Source organism: Podarcis gaigeae (assembly GCF_964106915.1).
Source record: "Podarcis gaigeae genome assembly, chromosome: 6".
Lineage (NCBI taxonomy): Eukaryota > Metazoa > Chordata > Lepidosauria > Squamata > Lacertidae > Podarcis > Podarcis gaigeae.
Genome location: NC_139682.1, coordinates 77,525,085 through 77,548,758, shown reverse-complemented (window position 1 = coordinate 77,548,758; position 23,674 = coordinate 77,525,085). Strand labels below are relative to the sequence as shown.

At 40.4% G+C, this 23,674-nt stretch overlaps 1 protein-coding gene across 4 annotated transcripts in view; it reads left to right on the top strand.

Annotated features, from left to right (window-relative positions):
• Positions 1–23,674, top strand: part of COL11A1 (collagen type XI alpha 1 chain) — a 258,210-nt gene that overhangs the window by 122,722 nt on the left and 111,814 nt on the right. For all 4 annotated transcript variants that reach the window (XM_083743153.1, XM_083743154.1, XM_083743152.1 and 1 more), the window contains 12 exons: positions 198–251; positions 6,249–6,302; positions 6,407–6,451; positions 7,561–7,614; positions 7,712–7,756; positions 9,638–9,691; positions 10,135–10,179; positions 14,562–14,615; positions 16,295–16,339; positions 18,771–18,824; positions 18,931–18,975; positions 22,279–22,332. In XM_083743153.1, the coding sequence (XP_083599279.1) occupies positions 198–251; positions 6,249–6,302; positions 6,407–6,451; positions 7,561–7,614; positions 7,712–7,756; positions 9,638–9,691; positions 10,135–10,179; positions 14,562–14,615; positions 16,295–16,339; positions 18,771–18,824; positions 18,931–18,975; positions 22,279–22,332 (603 nt within the window). The remainder of the gene's footprint in view (positions 1–197; positions 252–6,248; positions 6,303–6,406; positions 6,452–7,560; positions 7,615–7,711; positions 7,757–9,637; positions 9,692–10,134; positions 10,180–14,561; positions 14,616–16,294; positions 16,340–18,770; positions 18,825–18,930; positions 18,976–22,278; positions 22,333–23,674) is intronic.

Below are 23,674 nucleotides of genomic sequence, written 5' to 3'. Positions count from 1 at the left end.
CAAATAGGATACCTGTGTCTATTGAGGATGGTGTAGACCTTCAGTTCTGTAGATCAAGTTTAGATTCCAGGTGTATGCATGCAGCCTCAAGCAACATCCAACTTGAAGGCAACTGTTTCCCACAGTTAAATAGATTTGCAGACCCTTACAAAATGGAACAGCAAATTGCTAAAACTATTATTTGTTTTCTCCACTAGGGTGACAGAGGTTTTGATGGCCTTCCTGGTCTACCTGGTGAAAAAGGTAACAGGGTAAGAAAAGATGCACATTTATCTGAAAGCCTGTAAGAATGTGGGCATAGTAAAATTTCACCTGAAACTATTGTCCAAAGCAATTGCAATTTTTTCCGTACCCAATACCTTTCCAATGCCACCCTATTCTGGCACAAAGCCCATTGAATTTAATGCCCAGGTATATATAGGACTGCAGGCAATTGACGCTTTCTGCACGACTGTCTTGGCATCCTTCCTGCTAGCCAGACTACAATTTTTGCTTAAGGGAAGTCACTAACCGCCAAATTGACTACAACCTGAAGTCACCAGTCTGAAGTGGAACCTGGAGTTTGAAGTGAAACAAAAAGAAAGCACTGTTCTGTTGACTAGGCAAATACAGAAGGGCTTGCTTCCAGCACTGGTTCGCATCTTAGCCAATCCAGAAGCGTCATACAGCTTGCCAATCACAGGGGCTGATATTGCACACCCCTATTTATTTGACTGAAGGGAGCTCTAAGACTGAAAGTATATGCAGCTTACTAGCCTGGGGCAGAGACTATGAATTTCCCCGTTCAACTCTCGGCTGTACCTGATAATTTGGCATACAGGGCTTCATTCCTAAAATTTGTGTTTTCCTCAAGGACAAAATAGCATGGTGAAATAAGAAGGGCACACCTGTGTGGTTAAAATTGCTCCAAAAGTACTTACCCACTTTTAAATTTGCTTTCATTATTGCTGTCAAGCTTCTACCGTTGAGATACATTTCACACTCGTCTCAAAATAGTCCTGGCCTAATGCTCCACTGCACCTAAGTCACACCTTATTGGCCAAATAGATCCATATCACTACGTTAACTGATAAAGTGATGTGATCCACTACTCCACTGTGTCAAGTTCTTGATGGAAAACTATCAAAAGATATAGTCCTTGTGAATTTTCAGAGTGTGAATTTTCAATATTAGATGATACATGATGCCAATGGAGGATGAAGAGCAGTGCATGCTGGGAAGTGACACTGAAAGACACACATTCAAAGAAAATCATTTGTATTTTATTTTAACAAGGAGCATTTGAATCTGGCAAACCATTATCCTCAATATCAATTCTCCATACCAATGTATGGTTCTCAATATCATTCTCCATACCAATGTATTAAACGTTTAGCAATGAAAACTTTATGTTTCAGTGACCCCCAAATATGGGGTACATGAAATACAGAAAATTCGGGGGTTGAGAAATATGCATTTTTAAGATAAAAATCAACAATGTGGGTGACCAGCAGAGGGCACTGTAAATTCAGCACTGGTTGTACATATGGCATGTGCTACTCTATGGCTTAGTAAACCTTTTCAAAATGTCTTTGGGGGGGGGGAATCTATGGTGTGGCTGAGTTAATATTTTTGTGACCTTTAGGTGTGAGATGAAAGCAACTTTACCTCACTTTCTCTTTCTCAAAGCCTTGGATATTGCTGGCATGTTTCTTATACAAAAATATGGAACCATCCACACTAATAATACCTTGCAGTAAGGACTTCTGACACATTCCTCTCGATTCGTGATAGTTATTTTTAAACCAGAGCATTTCAAATGCAAAAAGAATGACAGCCATTGTTTCATAATAGAACACAAAGATTGCAGTTCGGTTGAAATCAAGTGTCCTACCACAAACTCTGAATTCAAGATCCATTCGCAATATAATGTTTGGCAGAGGATTTAACTCTGAATTGAACAGGATAAAAGGTGGGGCTGGGAAGTAGGAGCTAAATGGTTTTATACACTAGTTATATTTTCTTAGTAAGGGAGCTGGTAGGAAGACATCCATGAATACAGTGGTACCTCGGGTTACAGACACTTCAGGTTACACACTCCTCTAACCCAGAAATATTACCTCGGGTTAAGAACTTTGCTTCAGGATGAGAACAGAAATTGTGCTCCGGCGGCACGGCGGCAGCGGGAGGCCCCATTAGCTAAAGTGGTGCTTCAGGTTAAGAACAGTTTCAGGTTAAGAACGGACCTCTGGAACGAATTAAGTACTTAACCCAAGGTACCACTGTACCCTCTTATAGACACAGTTTTGAAATAGGAGCTCACAATGGTCACAGTCCAATTTCCAGCTGCCATCATAGAGTCACTGAGTTAGGGCTCTGGCTCCACCTTGATAATGAGGCAGGAGAAGAAAGTCTTTGGGAAGTGGGAAGTTCCCAGTCAGTATTTTTGTTCCTGCCTGAACAAAGCAATCATGTCACTCTTGGTTCCCACTCTCTCATCTTTTCATACTATTTTTTGCCCCATTCGTTCTTGCTGTTTAGTCTCCTTTCTCTCCCTTTCCCTCTCTGAAGCCTCTCTCCCCTTGGAGCAACAACTTTTCACCCTACTTTCCATCTTCCAGATCTTGGCTTCTCTGTCCCCTCCATTTTAGCTATATATACCTATCCCTTCCCAAGTGACTGCTTTCCAGCGGTATGGCTTCTTCAAGGCAAGCAGCAAGCTATTCGGTGAAGAGGCCTTGGAGATATCCTCACTGAACCAAAGGAGAAGGGAAAGGTATTGGTTACATTCCAGGATGGGAAACATTGCTCTTGCTGCTACTCTCCTTATCCATCTAACCAGCCGTTTCGGAATTGCTGCCCCAGGGCAGATACTGGGACTACAAAACAAAGAGCTCCTTGAACAAAGCTTTGCTACTCCTCAAATCCCAGCATTGCAAGAAATTGGGACCCTCCCAGTTTGGGATCCTCCAACAGCCCAAATGACAGCAACATTCAACAAGTGGATATCAGGTTGCAGTCCTCCTTCTGCTCTTGGCAAGAGAACATGAAAGATCACTGGATCCTCACCACCATCTCTCAGGGGTGCTGGATATAACTGATTTCACCACCTCCACGCAGATTTGTAACCTCACTGATCTTCACTTTCCTCACCAAGCAGCACCTTTTGTAGGTGTCATGGGACAGACAGGGAACGCCCTTGGGGCAAGGGAAGGGGGAATATCAGAGCAAGGAGAATCAGAAGGGGAATACAGGGAAATGACGGAAGGAACTGGGAAGGAGGAGGCGGAGAGCAGTCAAGTGGCATCAGAGAGTCCTGACGCTGAAAAGCCTTGTCACCAACCAGGAAGTTCAGGAACAGAAGGGGAAGTGGTGCCTTCAGCACAGGCAAAGAGAGAGTTAGAATCATAGAAGAATCATAGAATCATAGAGTTGGAAGAGACCACAAGGGCCATCGAGTCCAACCCCCTGCCAAGCAGGAAACGCCATCAGAGCACTCCTGACATATGGTTGTCAAGCCTCTGCTTAAAGACCTCCAAAGAAGGAGACTCCACCACACTCCTTGGCAGCAAATTCCACTGTCGAACAGCTCTTACTGTCAGGAAGTTCTTCCTAATGTTTAGGTGGAATCTTCTTTCTTGTAGTTTGGAACCATTGCTCCGTGTCCGCTTCTCTGGAGCAGCAGAAAACAACCTTTCTCCCTCCTCTATGTGACATCCTTTTATATATTTGAACATGGCTATCATATCACCCCTTAACCTCCTCTTCTCCAGGCTAAACATGCCCAGCTCCCTTAGCCGTTCCTCATAAGGCATTGTTTCCAGGCCTTTGACCATTTTGGTTGCCCTCCTCTGGACACGTTCCAGTTTGTCAGTGTCCTTCTTGAACTGTGGTGCCCAGAACTGGACACAGTACTCCAGGTGAGGTCTGACCAGAACAAAATACAGTGGCACTATTACTTCCCTTGATCTAGATGCTATACTCCTATTGAGGCAGCCCAGAATTGCATTGGCTTTTTTAGCGGCCACGTCACACTGTTGGCTCATGTCAAGTTTGTGGTCAACCAAGACTCCTAGATCCTTTTCACATGTACTGCTCTCAAGCCAGGTGTCACCGTTCTTGTATTTGTGCCTCTCATTTTTTTTGCCCAAGTGCAATACTTTACATTTCTCCCTGTTAAAATTCATCTTGTTTGTTTTGGCCCAGTTCTCTAATCTGTCAAGGTCGTTTTGAAGTGTGATCCTGTCCTCTGGGGTGTTAGCCACCCCTCCCAGTTTGGTGTCATCTGCAAATTTGATCAGGATGCCCTTGAGTCCATCATCCAAGTCATTGATAAAGTTGTTGAATAAGACCAGGCCCAAGACAGAACCCTGTGGCACCCCACTAGTCACTCTTCTCCAGGATGAAGAGGAACCATTGATGAGCACCCTTTGGGTTCGGTCAGTCAGCCAGTTAAAACGCAGGGATCAAAAACGTCTCGAGAGATTCCCACGCCTGCTGTGTTGGAGAAGGAACCAAAGGAAGCCACTCCCCAAATCTGACTCGTCGGATTCAGAGGCATGATTTGGAACTGTAGCTGTTTGTACATGTGCAAATAAAGAACTGTAAATATCTGAGTGAGCAGAGGGTGTTTATTGCAAAAAGCAGACATCACCTTGACAGTGGGAGTGCCTCCAACCCCTGCTCAACATGGCAGCCACCAAACTGAAGAGTCTTTCTGTGGCAAATAATACTCTATATTATTTGTGGTGCTGAAGAAGGAACGGCATTCCTGGAGAGCAGTCCTGGACCTCAAATTCCCGAGTCAGTGGGTAGTTGACAAAAAGTTCAGGATAGAGTCTCCTCCCTTCGTCAGGGAGGTGGTTCACCACAATGACTTCCTCACATCCTTCAGCCTCCAGGACACAACCCTCCATATTCCCACCCAGTGCAAATATATCAGATTTGAAGTAGGACACGACTACTTTCAATACAAGGCCCTCCCATTTGACCTGGCCTCACCTCAGCTATTGACCAATATCATGATTGCCCTGGAGGTTCACCTTAGCCTCCCAGGCATCCATATCTATCTTTACCTGGATGACCTTCTCATCTGGTCTTCAACACAGGAAGAAGACTTGCAACACCTTGCCAGCACAACATTGTGTTTGAATCAGATGATGTCAGGTGAAGCTGAAACTTCTATTTGCAGAGTCAAGTTTGTGATTGGTCATTCAAAAGTGCAGGCCATCATTTGATGTTGCAGTCACCAAAGCTATATTCAGGCATTTGTCTGTGTTGAGGGAAGAACAGGCTCACGCTTGTTAGTTGTCCCCCCCCCCCCAATATTTGCACATTGAGCAGAAGATCTGAAAGCAGATTCTTAATGTGATTGGCTGAACACTCTTAGTATCCTTCTTGTGAGTGGAAGCCCAAATTGCTCAGCTTTCAAATTATGAGGAGATTTCAACATGGAAATGTTGGGGTGAACATGAGGAAGTTGGGGATGGGACCCCTACACTTTATCCAACCCCACACATGTTGTTTTTTAATACCCCAAAAGGGCTCAAGTGATGGGTCTCTATATGTAAATTAGCTTTAATATATCCAGGAAAATGCTTCTCATACAGAACATTTCTCACATTTCTGGCTACCCATGAAAACAGCCAGCAAACCGGGCAGGATTATGCAGTCTTTTCAATATTCTCCTTTGTCAATAGCAAATCTGCAGAAGCCACAATCAAGAGTGGAGTTAGAAATCTTTCAGCCCACTTATTTCAATGGGCTAGCTCCATGCTGGATTGGGGCCAACATTTAAAATCCCAGTCTTGAATGGAAGCTTCTGTGAAGAGCGATATAGAAATTAGTATCTGTTCAGTGCAGATGTGTCGTGACATGTTGGTGTGAAACTCCAGTGTTTGCATGGAGCTCACTTTCCTATTATATACACATCAACAGACCACCATAGCTTTCCCACAAGTAAATATAACAACACTGACTGCTTTGCCTGAAAGGGCTAGTGCTGTGCTGTTTTTATTTGCAATTATTGGTGTGGTTTTAATATATTTTATATGTGCGTGCAGCTTTAATTCTATCCATGCTCAATTGCTTTTTTAATTTTTGCTTTTCTATGTTTTTCACAGTTCTAGTTTCCAGCTGTAAGCTGCCTTGAGTCCTGTCAGGGGAAAAGGCGGGGTACAAATAAATAAATAAATAAATAAATAAATAAATAAATAAATAATAGTAATAATCAATAAGTGTGACTTTAACATGGTTTCTCTTATCTCCAGGGAGATCGCGGGCCACAAGGATCTCCTGGGTCTCCTGGTGAAGATGGAATGAGAGTAAGTTACTCATGGTTTTTGCTCTCATTCTTTTAACATGCACAGTAAAATTTAAAGAGTTTATTCCACACACTGAGCCTTTGATTTTGTTCTAATAACAACAGGGAGAAGATGGCGAAGTTGGACCAAGAGGTCTCCCAGGTGAAGCTGTAAGCAAAGCTTTCTTATTGTTTAGTACTTGCCATGCGTAGTCTGCAGGAAGTTCTCTTTTGTTAATCTATTGGTCCCTGTAAAGCTATTCTCTGCTTTGAAGACCATTTCTAAATGAAATATACCCCAGGGATAAATACAGCCCGCAACTGCCTTTGTCTGTTAGAATTGGTCTACGGACAGTGACATTTTTGCTTCACTACCAACAAAACACTCATTTGTCCTGATTCTGGAGTTTCCAGTGTACCTGTGTATAAATTTAAGTCCTTCCATTGTTAAGATTTTTATCATGTGGGGCAATTTATGGATGATGTAACATTCTGCATGTAACTTCCACTAGAAAAAGAAAATAATCGCCAGAGCATCATAGGCCAAGATTGAGCAGAGATGGACTCCAGGAAAAAAAGTCAGCCTTAGTGCTCATGGATCAGAAACATACATTCTTTTATCCCCTTGAATTTCAATGGAAGTTACCCAATTTGTCTTTGAAAAGGTATCTCCCAGGTCACTTAAGCGCCATTATTAGCTATCATTCCAGTTAGAAATGGAATTGGCTCTCAAAACATGGGTGGGAAATGAAAACAAAGCTTGAAAAGGCTATCATTTTAAACATTCAGTTTGTTGTCAATGTACATCAGGACTGGGGACCTGTGGCCCTGTAGATGCTGTTTGGACCATTGGCCATGCTGTCTGGGGCTGATGGGAGTTGGAGTCCCACAGGTTGGAGGGCCACAGGTTACCAAGCCCTCAGGTATGCCAAATGAAGGGAAGCCAAATTACAACTCCCTGTGGGGCACTAGGGCACCATCCTGTTTCACCTGTGCCATTTGCACATTGTCCCATAAGGGGGGAATCAGGGGGAACGGGCTACTAAGACCGAATCCTACCTGGGATGAAACAGGTTGCTTCTTTCCCATTCCAAGTTCTGTCTTTCTGCTGTGGGAGACAGGAAGGAGAGGTGAGCTGAACTCTGATTTCGCTCAAGAACTGGCGGGATGAAACAACGTACCATTTTCTGTCATTGGCCTTTCTGGAGACCTCTTTCTGCCATATTTTATTTCCATCTGCTTTGTGAACTAAAGACTAAGTTAGATTTTTCCTTCCACAGGGTCCACGAGGGTTGCTGGGACCAAGAGGAACACCCGGTCCTCCAGGACAGCCCGTATGTCGTTCATAAAGAAATGCAGTAGATTACATTTCGAATTTCCCCACAAATGTGGCAGTGACAAGTATTGGTTTTGCTCTCTTCTTTCATATAGGGAATCTCAGGTATTGATGGCCCACAAGGTCCAAAGGGAAACTTGGTATGTAGAGCTATATCTATCTATCATCTATCTATCTATCATCTATCTATCTATCTATCATCTATCTATCATCTATCTATCTATCTATCTATCTATCTATCTATCTATCTATCATCTATCTATCTATCTATCTATCTATCTATCTATCTGTCTAATCATCTATCTATCTATCATCTATCTATCTATCATCTATCTATATCTATCTATCATCTATCTATCTATCATCTATCTATCTATCTATCTATCTATCTATATCTATATCTATATCTACATCTATCTATCTATCTATCTATCTATCATCTATCATCTATCTATCTATCTATCTATCTATCTATCTATCTAATCATCTATCTATCTATCATCTATCTATCTATCTATCATCTATCTATATCTATCTATCATCTATCTATCTATCTATCTATCTATCTATCTATCTATCATCTATCTATCTATCTATCTATCTATCATCTATCTATATCTATCTATCATCTATCTATCTATCTATCTATCTATCTATCTATCTATCTATCTATCTATATCTATCTATCATCTATCTATCTATCTATATCTATCTATCTATCTATCTATCTATCTATCTATCTATCTAATCTATCTATCATCTATTCTATCATCTATTTGTCATCTATCTATCTATCTATCATCTATCTGTCTGTCTGTCTGTCTGTCTATCTATCTATCTATCTATCTATCTATCTATCTATCTATCTACTATCTATCATCTATCTATCATCTATCTAGCTATCATCTATCTATCTATCTATCTATCTATCTATCTATCTATCTAATCTATCTATCATCTAGCTATCATCTATCTATCATCTATCTAGCTATCTATCTATCTATCTATCTATCTATCTATCTATATCTATCATCAACTATCTAATCAATCTATCATCTATTCTATCATCTGTCATCTATCTATCTATCTATCTATCTATCTATCTATCTATCTATCTATATCTAATCTATCATCTATCTATCTATCTATCTATCTATCTATCTATCTATCTATCATCTATCTATATCTAATCTATCATCTATCTATCATCTATCTATATCTATCTATCATCTATCTATCTATCTATCTATCTATCTATCATCTATCTATCTATCTATCTATCTATCTATATCTATCTATCATCTATCTATCATCTATCTATCTATCTATCTATCTATCTATCTATCTATATCTATCATCTATCTATTATTGGGAGACGGACAGCAATAAATTTTTAAAAGGGACAGTTGTGTGTGCCATTTTTGGTCATCACTCCTCCTCCTTTAGGTCCCCATGCCACATACTATTCCATTCAGAAGAGTCGGGAGTCCCCGTCTCCCCCAAAAAAGTCACCTGCAGTCTACTCCTTTCCATGTGTACTGTATTTTCAAGTTAACATTTTTTAAATAAGTGTTTCTATACCACTACTTTATACACAATAACACGGCAGTGTACAGTTTGTACAGTTATATATTCAAGAAAATATAAATCAACATAAAACAATACCAATTAAATTAACATTTCTGGATTTATTGTCCTTTGTTCTCACATTAGCATCTTAAGTATCTTAAACCTAATTTTGTATTCATTGAGTATAGCAGGCTAAAAAGTTAATTTTGTCCTCTGTATAAGTCTTTAGAGGTTTCTCTTTGAGGCTTCAGTGAATTTATTGGGGGGTACAAGTGAGAACATGGAATTATTGACTGATCATTAATGCTTTTTTCTAGTTGACATCAGGGAAAATACAAAAGGTCAAAATAGGTCACATACACTAGTTTATCAAGTGGTGGTGGAATTACAATGGCATCAAAAAGGTTTCTACCCATAATTCATATTATCTCTCTGTACTTCTTACACAATAGGGTCCTCAAGGTGAACCAGGACCCCCTGGGCAACAAGGAATCACAGGTCCACAAGTAAGTGCTCAGCAACCCATAATCTGCAAACTTTTTAAAAACAAAACAAAACGTTAACACAGAGAGCAAGAAGGGTGTATATTTCCCCGCCACAGGGAGCTTCTTCTTGCTTGTGAGCTTTCATAAACTACCTTGAAAATACCATACAATGAACTTGCACACACTTCTCTCTTCATCCTTTGGAGAGGGAGAGAGAGAGAGAAGACTCATTCAGAGCTTCCTGAATGCCAACAAGAACAGACACACCTGTCAAGAAGTTTCTGAACTGGATCATATTACACTGTTCATTACCAGTGTAAACGTTCTCAAAACAACTTCTGCACCCTCTGGTTCTTTTTTCTTTAGAGGGGACTTGTTGAAAAGAACCCTGATGAATCATCTAAATCGGCAAAATATGCCAGTTGTTGCCTTTGATTCCTTATGCTCTGTGTTCTTTTTAATAGGGGCTTCCAGGTCCACAAGGCCCAATTGGTGTTCCTGGTGAAAAAGTAAGTACCACCCCATTGAAGAGTCTCCACTGAATTTGGGTAACTATCCTTGGTTATGTACATGTGTGGGGGTACTAGTATGGGTGTCAAATAGGAATTGTGAGTATAATCATACCTTGGATCTCGAACGGCTTAGTAACCGAACAAATCGGCTCCCAAATGCCGCAAACCTGGAAGTGTTCAGTTTGCGAACGTTTTTCGGAAGCCGAATTTCCGACGCTCCTGCAGCCAATCGGAAGCCGCGCCTTGGTTTTCAAACAGTTCCGGGAGTCGAACGGACTCCTGGGATGGGTTAGGTTTGACAACCCAGGTACCTCTGTTGTCTTGAATGTGGTTGCTCTCCCTATAAGGTCTCATAACTCATTTATAAATAATGTGGGGTGGTATCATGGCTAAGTCCACTGATTACAACTTAGATACCACCCTGGGGATATTCAACGTGGGGAAGGTTTGAAACCTGTCCCTCACATCTCAGAAAACACATTTCAAAAGCTTTCTAAGAATTCTGAAGGAGCAAGCCTTTGGTTTGGTGCAAAGTCTTAACCACAATCTCTCCCAAATGTTAAGAGAAGATGATATGACTGGCTAAGTTGTCAAAAGCTTCCTGAATGTTTCTCTAAACTGGCTGTAGTACCTTCAAATTTATACAGATTAGGAATAATCTCTAATTTTTTAAAAAAATGTATTGGACCATCATTCTTAAATAATGTTTTGGTGTCCAGTTTATCTGTATGCCATCATTTCCTAAACAATGAGTTTTCATTAACATTTAAAACAAAATATATGACTTTAGGTTAGGTATGAATTCCCCACCCATGACTTTCAATAGAATTGGTTTGACACTCCAAAAATATTTCCACTACATATATATATTGTTGTACTAGCAAGCAATTTTAGCAAGACTAGCTTAAACAAGTTCCTTCCTCCTAGTTTACTTAAAGGTCTTTACTTTTCTGGAGATAAGAATAAAGCGGATGAAATGTAGATGAGCAGGTATCTAGTCATGTTGGGAGATGCAGATTCAAAAACTCTTAGCTAAGTGGAAGCAACAGGTTGTAAACGACATGATAGGAAAAAAGCGAAGAGGTTGCCTACATCAAGCGTAATATGAGTAAATATAATTCATATTTTCATCATTTTTCTTAACATTTCTACAAGAAATATTCATACTAATATGCAACAATCTACTCATGAAGCCAAATTGCTAGACAAGCTTTTCGGACCTCAGAAAATCACACAGTTATTTTTAAACTAAGTTAAGTGATGCATTAGGCAATAGCCTAGAGACTTTTGGGATCATAATACTAACCAATTTTTATCTAATATCTACATTTTCCTTACCTTATTTCAGTAACATGACTGTTCTTTGTCAACACACCCAAGAAGAGTCAATAAAAGAAAGATGGGTGATAGGATATATCTATTAAAATATAGCAAATATGGAATCTGCCAATCACAATAATTCAGTCAAATTATCCAAAGCCAATGAGGTCTGGGTGGTGAGGTGCATTGATGGGCGGATTTCAATTCTCCCGTTTCCTGAGCCAGTTGCCAGCCACACACTGTCACCACACAGCAAGGCCTAAGGAAACTCCTCCCCTGTCACTGCGTGGTGCTTGGATATATGAACCTGGCATGTGCACCATTGGCCAACGTTCACCTAATGCACCTGACAGGGCCAAACAGCTGAATGAAGAGCAACAGCAAGGACAAGGAGGAGGCTCTGGAGATCAACAGTGGAGGCCTTTCTAGGGCATGAGCCTCAACAGGAGCCCAAGATGCTGAGCTTTGATGCTGGGCTTATGAGTAGGGTGATACACGAGTCTGGATCACATCTTCTTGCTCTTACAAGGGGCAGCATAGAATAGGGCCTTGCATCACACATTTTGCTTGACTTTCAGCATCAGCAAGGGAGAAAGAGATGGAGAACCCTGTTTTCCACTGCTGCATAGAATAATAATAATAATAATAATAATAATAATAATAATAATAATAATAATAATTTATATACATACCCCACCCATCTGGCTGGGTTTCCCCAGCCTCTCTGGGCCACTTCCCACAGAAGATTAAAAATACATTAAAGCATCAGTCATTAAAAACTTCCCAAAACAGGGTTGCCTTCAGATGTCTTCTATTTCCTTGACATCTGATGGGAGGGCGTTCTACAGGGCGGGCGCCACTACTGAGAAGGCCCCCTGCCTGCTTCCCTATAACTCTGCTTCTTGCAGTGAGGGAACTGCCAGAAGGCCCTCAGCGCTTGACCTCAGCATCCGGGCAGAACGATGGGGGTGGAGACGCTCCTTCAAGAAGTCATAACATCATTCTAGCTTTAGCATCTGTGCTATGGCAGTTCTGAATATTTTTACAAAATGAATGTGTGAGCAGAAAAAAAATTTATTTGAGAGCCTGTTGGCTTTTGTAACTTACTGCAGAAGAGAAAACTTGACAGGACACATGGCAGAATATTAGGTAGCCGAAAATATTGTCATCCAGCATACATTTCTTCTTCTCGGCTGCTTAATGGTTACTAATTTTAATTGGGTCTCCTGATTTTTTTAAAGACTTAAGTGACTTGTGTTTTAGTAAGTCTTTTTCTAATAAGAATTTGGGGGCAGAATTGGAAGGGACTTCTCTAACCATTGCATCTCCACTTTTCCTGTTACTCTCTCTTACAACGCAGATGGAAATTTTGGAGTTGAGAATATTTTCTAGGCACATACTTAATTCTGACTGCAGCCTTATTCCTGCTTACTGAGGATTAATCCCCCTTGTGCTGAGAGGAAACCCACTTCTGAGTAGATATCCCCAGGATTACACTTTCAGTCTTTTGCACCTGCATTCCTTCATTCATGTATTCACTCATTTTAATTTCAAGGACCATTTTCCTCTGTCTCCTGAGGGGAGTTTTATTAGCATGCATGCTCTTGCCAGGCACTCTGTATGGGGGAACATTTGATTTCCAAAAGTTACATTCCGTCTTGTGATAATTACAAATGGCCCACGGAATAAGGTTCTTTTCTACATTGAAGGGCAAATCAAACCCATAGACAGTAGACAGCCATCCCTGAGCTCCCTAGCTCACCATGTTAAAATTCACCTGGCTCTTTGAGCAGAACAGCTCTTTCTCTCTTCTTTCCTAAATGAGTTTAAAAGGGACCTGATCTCCAACGTAAAGGCACTGCCAGCGTGTACCAAATCAAGGACATGGAAAGCTTTAGATCTAATCAGTTGTATCTAATCAGTTGGCTAGACTATTACTCTTTGATCCTCTCAAATTTATTTGTAGGAATTGCTAGGTGTACATCACCTTTGGTCAACTCCAAAAGCAAATACAGTGGTACCTCGGGTTACATACACTTCAGGTTACAGACTCCGCTAACCCAGAAATAGTGCTTCAGGATGAGAACAGAAATCGTGCTCCAGCGGTGTGGCGGCAGCAGGAGGCCCCATTAGCTAAAGTGGTGCTTCAGGTTAAGAACAGTTTCAGGTTAAGTACGGACCTCCGGAACGAATTAAGTACTTAACCCGAGGTACCACTGTAGTCTTGTGTCACCTTAAAGACTACCAAATATATTATAGCACAGACTTTGTGGACCAGACTCTACTTTCTTTTCACTTCAGAGTCACTGAAGTAATCCACAATTGCAAATATATACACCCCTACACTGTATTCCCACAGATTAAGATCTGCATGCACAGATGTTGCTATTGTTGTTGATGATGAATGTCCTTATCAATGAGGTCTTTCGATTCCCTTTGCTGTATTCATTTCACAGACAAATGCAAATGATTTTTTTCCAGAATGGCATTTTTCTCAGGCTTCCCAACTATTCCCCCCCCCCCCCCCCCGTTATCTTAAGTATTTGTAGATTTTATGTGCATGGTTTTTCAGACTAAATGTTTGTCACTTTGATGTATCTGCTACATTTGGTAAAGGGAATTCCTACTCATCCCACAAACAAACTGACACAGAAAGAACACAAAAACACATGAAACATTCTGTATTCACTGATAGGTTTCTAAAGACTGGATATATATGTCTGCTTTGAGACAGTCACAGAAATGTATTTGGGGTTGTTAGCACTCGCATGTGAACACTGACATTTACCAATGTTTCAACGTTTCCATTTGGGAAAGAAGAGTGGGATACAAATTCTGGAATAAATAAATAAAAGTAAATGTAATAAGGTTGCTTTTTCTTGTGGCGCATCCAGATTGCATTTTGCTCGGTTTGAATTTTGGAGTATTATCTCATTTCCTGCTTACAGATCACATTTCTGCTTCATTCATAAGTAATCCTTTGGCTTTCAGACATTTGAAGCCTGAGATGCCTTATCTGTTGATTGCCTTCTCAAAAATGTGTTTTCATCTCTCTCCAGGGACCTCCAGGCAAGCCTGGGCTTGCAGGACTTGCTGGTGCTGATGGCCCTCCCGTAAGTAGAATAAAGTTTTGCCCATTTTTATTTCAATTATTTTTATATATAAATCACTTCACGCGTCCACGTTCCTGAATTTCAGCAAGGAAATTGCATCACTGATAGTTGGAGCAGGCCTTGTGAAACATACCCAGTTTTATTATTTGAACTTGATTCATGTTTCTCATCAAGGGCTTTAATTTTCAAAAGGAGCCACTGCAACAGCAGATAAGAAATTGCAGTGATACTGATTCTTTTTTAAAAAATGAAGAAAGGAAGAGCATTTAGGTGTCTAACCTGTTTTCTCTTGCACAGATGCAAACCGTCGGGAATGAACGTGATGGAATTGTTAGGATAGAGCTGTCGTTTCAATTAAATGCGAATTTTAACTCTGTTGGCAGAATTAGTTCACTGGATTTCTTATTGCAGGATGCAGGGAGAGGATGTAGCTTTAACTTTCTGGTGCTCTGGATTGCTTTATGTTACGATCCGAAACATGAGAAATGTTAAATTGGAATGAGGAAAATGAGGCAATCACAGTGAAGTGTCTTTCCACACCTTTAAAGGTTGACAAGCACATACAATGTAGTAAAAATTCTCATGGGTCAAAGCACCTTCATAAAACACAAAGTGGTCATTAAATTGGATAGATATGGAGGCTGTTGTTTGTTTGTTTATTTAAAACATTTTGTCTTTATAATACAGTGGTACCTCAGGTTACATACGCTTCAGGTTACAGACGCTTCAGGTTACAGTCTCCGCTAACCCAGAAATAGTGCTTCAGGTTAAGAACTTTGCTTCAGGATGAGAACAGAAATTGTGCTCCGTCAGCACGGCAGCAACAGGAGGCCCCATTAGCTAAAGTGGTGCTTCAGGTTAAGAACAGTTTCAGGTTAAGAACAGACCTCCAAAATGAATTAAGTACTTAACCCGAGGTGGCACTGTATGTGTGACACACAGGTATGCCAGAATTATTTAGGGTATATCTGTGCTGTGGGTATCTGAGTCACATAAAACTAATAATTATTCTGATATTTTGAAGATGGCTATATGGACGCTGACGCTAAAGATTGATTATGCTCTTCAACCGCATGTGGATTTTGCCCAACTGGAAAAAGCCTCCTGGCTATTGATTTCCACGTGCTATAAAATATTTCCATTACTGTTTGCTTTCATTTTGTTTTGTCATAACTTTAATGGCGTGCTTAGTGTAATGTTCGGTGACAAGATAAAAATAATCAATTCCCATCTTCCAGAGAAAATGCATTGAATGGGGAAACTCTGGAGTGGTTTACATGCTCTTGCATTATTTTCCTAGAATGCTTTGGACCTAAAACAAAACAGCAGCTTCAGAAGAAAAAAAAAAGACTTTTTACTCTAGCCAGTGATTCATCATTTCAAGGAAAGGCACTGAAGAGACGTAATACTGCCAATGTAATCAGATCAATCTCTTCGTTTCCCATAGGCTTTTCAAAATGCTCCAGGGCAGGGACAGCCAATGCAATGTTCCCTAGATGTTTTTAGACTCCATCTCACATCATCTGTCATTATAGGCTGGATACCTGGAGCTGATGGGAGAGTTTGAGAAGAAGGCTGAATTTGTACATATGTAGAAGAGTATAAATTCAATTGAATCTGTATAATGAGATGTTACTGTTCACAAACTGTTTCCCCCCGATATATATTTTTGCCCATAGGGTCACCCAGGCAAAGAAGGACAGTCGGGAGAGAAGGGTTCCTTGGTAAGTTTGTGCTTTCTTGACATAAGTCTGTGGATAATTCTCGTAACATTTAGACTGGAATGAACATATTATTATGCCTTTAGGAAAGATCACAACAAAATGTTGACACGCTGAAAATCGGGATTAGAGTCCCAATTTTGAACATTTATTTTCTTTGTCCGCTGAGGAAGGTATGAATTATTTTGGGCATAGGTAGATGGAATGCGTACTGAACTGTGAGCTTCCTCTCCCCTTGTTACCTGCTATTTCCACACTTCTTTTCTTGGAACTTGTGGGTGCACCAACTATTTAAAGCACCCTGCCCAAATAATCCTGGATTTAAACCACACATTAGAAATGTTTATCAGAGTTCTTCTTTTAAAGAATCACCACCCTGGGAAGGGATTTGCATATTTTCTCCAGGCAACTCCTTCCACCTGCCAACTCATGTTAAAGTCAAGGAGAATTTCTAGAAATCCAAGTAAAATCTCTTTTGCTGCAAACCGAACCTGTGGCTTCCCCCCTCCCTTTCCTGTAAAAAACTTTCCTCCAGCATGCACCACCAGACATTTATTGATTGCTCTTCTGTCAACAGGCTCCTTTGTGTTTAAGTATGAAGCAAAAGTGCTCAAAATAAAGGGAATGTGTCTGAGGAATAGAATATTTTGTATACTCTGTGTATCGGAGTAACCTAAGCCTCCCAATTCTGTGCCCGTGAAATATTCTGAAAATGAAATAACGAAGCAGTTAGAGTGAATTTGCCATTCTAAAAAGATATTTCTGAGAGATGCTCAAGGTTTAAGCAGACCAGCGAAGCCTCACCACCCTCTGCCTGTTTGAGGACTTACATATTGATCCACCTGAAGGATTTTGAATCTTCACCTGGCATGGCTTCTGTGTTGTCAAGGCACATTGCGTCACAATCAGCTACACTAATTCCCCTCAGACTATCTTCAAAATAAAGTACATTAGGAGCTTGGCTAACAACGCAGTGAATGGGGACAGATTTCGGTTGCAATCTATACAGGTATTGCCCCACTCGCAACTCCATTTCCACAATGCAACCTATGGATAGGTGGGAAATAAATGCTACCTTGGATTCCCTTCAATGCATTAAAGAAATTGACATGGCTCATCATCTCTCAGTCTATGGAGTGCAGCCTCGATGCATTGAGTTTAGATGAGATCAGAGTGCTCCTTTGATTTATTTACTCCCTGTGCCCATTTTGTCCAGCGTTGTTTTTAAATCTGATGGTTGACTACCCTAAATAATTCCAAACTGAGGGTATATTGTCCTGAACGCACACCAATAGCTTTGAGCCAGATTCAGCTATCTGGTCCCTAGTGAAAGCCAACACAAGGATAACCACTAGTACAATGGGGCTTTCTCCCTTCTCCTCTCCCACATCCTCCAGATTGGCTTGGGGTGTTTGTGTGTGAAGAATCCCTGGAACAGCATGTGGTCGGGGGAGCTAGGGGAACATTTTGTTAAGCAGGCAGAAATGCTTACAGACAATATGTATGTAACAGTGTGAACTTGAATTCCTCCCCAAGTCTCTTAAATGAAACAATGCTCATAATTTCTTGAGATTGGGAAGAGGGGATGGGTCACCTTGAGTCCTGTCAGGGGGGAAAGTGGGGTATAACTAATAGTAGTAGTAGTTATTATTATTGTTATTATCATCACCATCATCATCATCTGTGGGCAATGGTTGGGGAGATCAATTCAGTAAGCATCAAACAACAAATGCATTTACTTTCTTCAGCTTTGCCCAGAGATGTCAGCCAATACCGTGCTCTAGATAAAATACTTATATGTGACATTTGGTGACACCCTTAGGGCAGAGAAATTAAACATGGTTCTGATGTGACTTTCTAGGAATAAATTAAATGAGATCCACATTTGCCCATAATTGCTATCGAACTCATGCAACACTTCATTTACGATTGCGATTACCATAATCTTTATTGTCATTGTCCCATACAGAACAACAAAATTTAAAAAATCTACATTAGACATTCAAAAACCATCAAGCCTGCTATCCCAGCTATCCTGGCCTGGTTAACCCCCTAAAAACTCTGATACCCCTTAATTAAATACAATATACTCCCACAGAGATTACCTTACACTGCGTTTAAAATAAAAATCGCATTTGGATAGAAACTGTTTATCAGGCGGCTAATCCTAGTCTTTATAACCATGTACCTTCTTCCAGAAGGCAGAATCCACATATAACTCACAAACATACATTAAACCATGTTTTTGATGTCCACCATTTCACCACACCAACAAATCCACAGAAATACCCAGATACAGGGTCAGTTATGAACTTATTGTTATGTTTCTGCTCAGATAAACCTGATCACCTTTGAGATAAATGCGTGTTAACCTACAACTGTGTGCATATTATTTAAAAGCAATATGATCTAGATATCCTTCATTATCTTTTAGGGGCCTCCAGGTCCTCAAGGCCCAATTGGGTATCCCGGCCCCCGTGGCGTAAAGGTAAGCATAATACCTTTGCTCATATTTGATAAACGCGATGAGACCTGTGGGTTTTCTTCCTGTTAACCAATCCGGTAACTTTGTCATTGCTGCTGTTTTCTAACAGGGCGCTGACGGTGTTCGCGGTCTCAAAGGTGGCAAAGGTGAAAAGGTAATCTCTTTATGGTGCTTAGTTTTTATCGTTTATATTTTAGTACTAAAAGGACTCAACTCATTAATGGAAAATCTAATTGAAAATCAGGCACCATGTATATTGATGGTGCGATATAAATAGCTACAGTGATGATCATGAAAAGTAGAAGCAGAATAAATCTGCAAAAGACTAGGGCAGATCAAAGTAGCTGTGTGGGTATTTGATTACTTTTAAATACTTTAAGGGGATTTTTTAGGTATTCGTTAAATTGTTTTGCTGTTTCATTGTTTGCGACCCTGGGCTCCTTTGGGAGGAAGAGCAGGATGGAATTCTTTAATTAACACCCTTATTGCAAAATATTGTATGAACTCTAAACCTACATTGGCAAAGGGGCTTCCCCCTTCCTATCCCTTCCCTACCAGTGCCCCCTGAAATTGGCTCTGCAGGGATCAGGAGAAGCCCCATAATAGTGCATGTAGGGAGGACAGAGGGGGATAATTATGTCTGGCAAGTATCAATGCTTTCTCTGGTGGGATGTTCATTATAAAAGCCTGGATAGCACATTTGGTTAAAATGTGGTGGTGATAATGCCAAGGTTGCAGGTTTGATCCCCATATGGGGCAGCTGCATATTTTTGCATTGCAGGGGGTTGGACTAGATGATCCTCAGGGTCCCTTCCAACTCTGCAATTCTATGATCATATGATTCTCACAGTGCAATGTTGAATCCCACTCTTTGATTTTCTTGCCAAATGTTACACAGAATAATAGAATCATAGAGTTAGGAGGGGCCATTGGGGTCACCTAGTCCAACCCCCTGCAGTACAGGAATATTTTTGCCTAACATGGGATTCGAACCCACAACTCTAAGATTCAGCATCCCATGACTGAGCTATACGCTTGGTGTTCATCTCACAATGGAAATGAAGACATTTCTGACTATAGACAGCTCCTACAAACTGGAGAGGTGAAACACTCGTGCTGTTTTCTTAACAACAACTTACTGCCAGTCATTCATCTGGGACCTTCTTACATGACAGCAAGCCATACGACTCCACTTTATAAATCACTCAGAAGAAGCAGGCAAACATTTTTGCAGGCCATTTTGCTACAAGCTCATTCGGCTCAGAGAATAGTGTCTTCCTCAGTATCAAGATGGTCCTGACACAGATCTGCTTGCACTCACCTTTTGTGGAATGATTCGCTACCTAGGAGCAATTTTATCTGACCCCAGTGGCTCGATTTCTGTTTGAGGTGTCGTTGAAAAGCTTCCCCAATCTTTTCATTTCTAAGGAACAGAAGTTGTTGAGAGAGAGATCCCGCACTTTAAAATATAGCATCTCTCTTTGGGGGTTGTAAGTAGTGAGTCAGCTATGCCTCGGTGCACATCTTATGCAATCGTTATTCTCTTCTTGCTAGATGCTGCCAAATCTATTACAGAGCCTCATCCCCTTGCGTGGGGATTGCTTTGTCAGTACAGCTACCAAAAAGCTCTGTGGAGAATGGAGCAGCCCTCAGAATAGAGAAGCCGATGTTCCCCATGTGGATCACTGGTTCTGTCTGGCTGTAGCTAACTAAACATTGCCCATGTGGAACAATTTCCATGAGTGCCGTGGAACTTCCCTCCCCACCCAAAATGCTTCGCCATCTGCTCAGGTGTGCTCCTCATCCCCTCAAAATCTGCTCCTAAGTGTAAAATTGACTTCCAATTTTGTGTACAGTATTGCTTTAAGCTCCTAAATACTTTCATATTGTTTCATGTCACCCCCCAATCTCTGCCAGGCTTGTGTTTTCTGTTTGGAAATCAAAGCACATTTTTTTCTGTGCCCATACTCCCCTGGCAAGCTCTATTTCAAAGACCAAATTCCTTTGATGGGCCATCAACACTTTTGTCATGCTTAAAAACTTCAATTCCAGGTGATACCCTGGCCTGGCAGACAAGCTTAATCTGCATATTTTTATTTTTTTTACATTGCAAAGCTGTCTCTTTCCCAGGTGAAGACTCCAAGCATTTAGCAATTCATAACATTTACTAAATCTAATTATGGATGCCTTTGTACCCACAGACTCTGGTACCCTGAATCTGTAACAATATATTTGAAAAGGAATGCCTTGTCCCTTTAATGGTGGGTCACGTGGGCTGAGAACTTCATTTCTCTGGTTTCTTGATATCTAGGGTTTGATTGTGAGCATCTGTAACAGCATCCTAGATTTCAGGAACTCATAGAAATGTACTTTATTTTAAATATGTAAAATTAAATTAATTGGAAATAGCTTGCAGATACTTAATTGGCTTAGGATTTCACATAAGTTAAGTGATGATTTAATATGTTTAATTTTAAAACTAAAGGATATAAGGATGTTAATGCTTAATTTCATAAGAATTTTTATTTGGAAAACCGTTAAAAGGATATGCATGGAAGTTCAACCAAGGGGAAGCCAGGAAGTCACTTAACAATGTTAATAAGTGTAATTTAATAAGCTTATGATCTATGTTTGTTTGTCTATCTGTTTGTTTTGTTTATAATTTTGTGAAAATTAATAAAAAATATATATAAAAAAACAGAGAAATGTACTTTATAGGCTGTGAACATCCCTAGAAAGGATGCCAGCAGCCTTGGGAATAATATCTCCCAAGGCTTCTGATACCCAGAACACACTCTAACAACATCCCAGAGCTTCACAAAGGCACAGGATGTCTTCATCCTGAGCTGAGATCAGATTTATGGAGCTTGGGCTTCATCTCAGATTGGCTCATAGAGTTCTGCATGCAGGAAATTTAATTTCTGAAACTCCCAATTCCTAACTGCACCACCATTGCTACATGACTGTCACATGAGGATATATGGCTGTGTTAATCAACCCTTAATCGCTAGCTGGTGTCTTTGAGACTATATCCTAATTGACTTTTGAACATGAGGCATTTGATAGTGGTGGGGGGGAAGCCCTTTAAAAAACCCCTGAACATATGAGAAAGAAATTTAATTCAGAAGAATAATGTCATAATGAAGAGCTCCTTGATGAATTAAGAAATGAATTTGTCTGTTGCCTTAAGCACCTTTCTCATCATTCATTCTCCCTTTTAAAGCTGAAAAGTAATTCAATACAGCTGTGGCAATATGTGTTATTTCCCCCTCTGATAGAGAAGCCGCTGTACTAAATTATTTGACTTGTTATGCTCCACTTTTAATAGTGTAAATTGCTGTGACTTGCAGCAAAATAGGTGCAGCTACTATATGCATTAAAATCATGCATGCATTCAGATTCTTTCATAACTGTCAACAACAACAACACTATGATGTGTCATTTTTTCCTTTATCAGGGTGAAGATGGTTTCCCTGGATTTAAAGGTGATATGGGCCTTAAAGGTGACAGAGTAAGTATTTTTCTCTCTCATTCATATTACAGTGGTACCTTGGTTTACAGAAGCTTCAGGTTACAGACTCCGCTAACCCAGAAATAGTACCTCAGGTTAAGAACTTTGTTTCAGGATGAGAACAGAAATCGCGCGACAGCGGGAGGCCCCATTAGCTAAAGTGATACCTCAGGTTAAGAACAGTTTCAGGTTAAGAACGGACCTCCGGAACAAATTAAGTTCTTAACCCGAGGTACCACTGTATCTCCGTACCTGATACCCCCCCCCCCAATTCCTTTCTAGTGAGAGCAAGGATCCAAGTCGGAGCTTTCAAATGAAGAGACAGGGTTGTATAAATGGATGCAGCCTTTCTTCGTGGCTAAAATCAGGGAACAGGCTTAGAAAAACTCAATTCCGGGTGAATGGTTGGCTGCCATCCATTGCCAGGGGAAATAAAAGCATGGGACCTGATGTCATCATTCAAAGTTAGGCAAACCAGCCTTGTTTTATTTCTGAGTTGTTAGGCCCACATTTACTGGGGTTCCAAGTGAATGTTCACCTTACTTTCCCAGAAGGCTTTGCAGTATAAAAGCTGCTCTCCCCCCCCCCAATAATTTTATTGTTTTATTTCTTTTGTAATCTGCTTTGAGTGTTGTTGTTTTTACAATCGAGTGGTGTTTAAATTTTATGAAATAAATAAATAAATGAATGAATAAGATATATCCTGTCAGTTTCTCACTCTCTGCAATGGGCTGCCTGATCTAATTCAAGAGACCTTTTTGCAATAGATTCCAGGCATTGGCTCTCATTCCACCTAGGTTCTCTTGGAACAGGTTGATTTTTCTCATTGTTCATCTACTATTTTTGTTTATTTGTAAATCTTTCCTGATGCTCCTCTGAGGTACTACTAAGCCCTAAGTCAGCCAGTCTTGTGACATTATACACATTAAAACAGCACAATGAAGCAGCCATAAACAACCACAAACAAGTCATTTCCCCTGTAGGTTAGAGAAAAGAGTTGAACACATTTCCCTGAAATGTTTTGTTATGGCTCCGTACCAGAGCTAAAACTAATTTGGAGGAAAGTTATCAATCAAATTCTCCTAAAGTAAACATGGGTGGGCTAGGATAAATTAAGACTGTATAACACGAGTAGGGTGGAAGCTGTTTATCACATCCTGAACAGAATTCAAACTAACAAAATGATGCATACAAGTATTATTGAGTCTACCATATCTACTTCATAATATAACTTACAGCTTAATATTGGCAAATGATGACCCAGCTCCAGGCACATAAGGAGGAAATGGCTTACCTAACCTGACTTCAAACTGGGTTCAGGCCTGGATTAAGGGCTGAATCA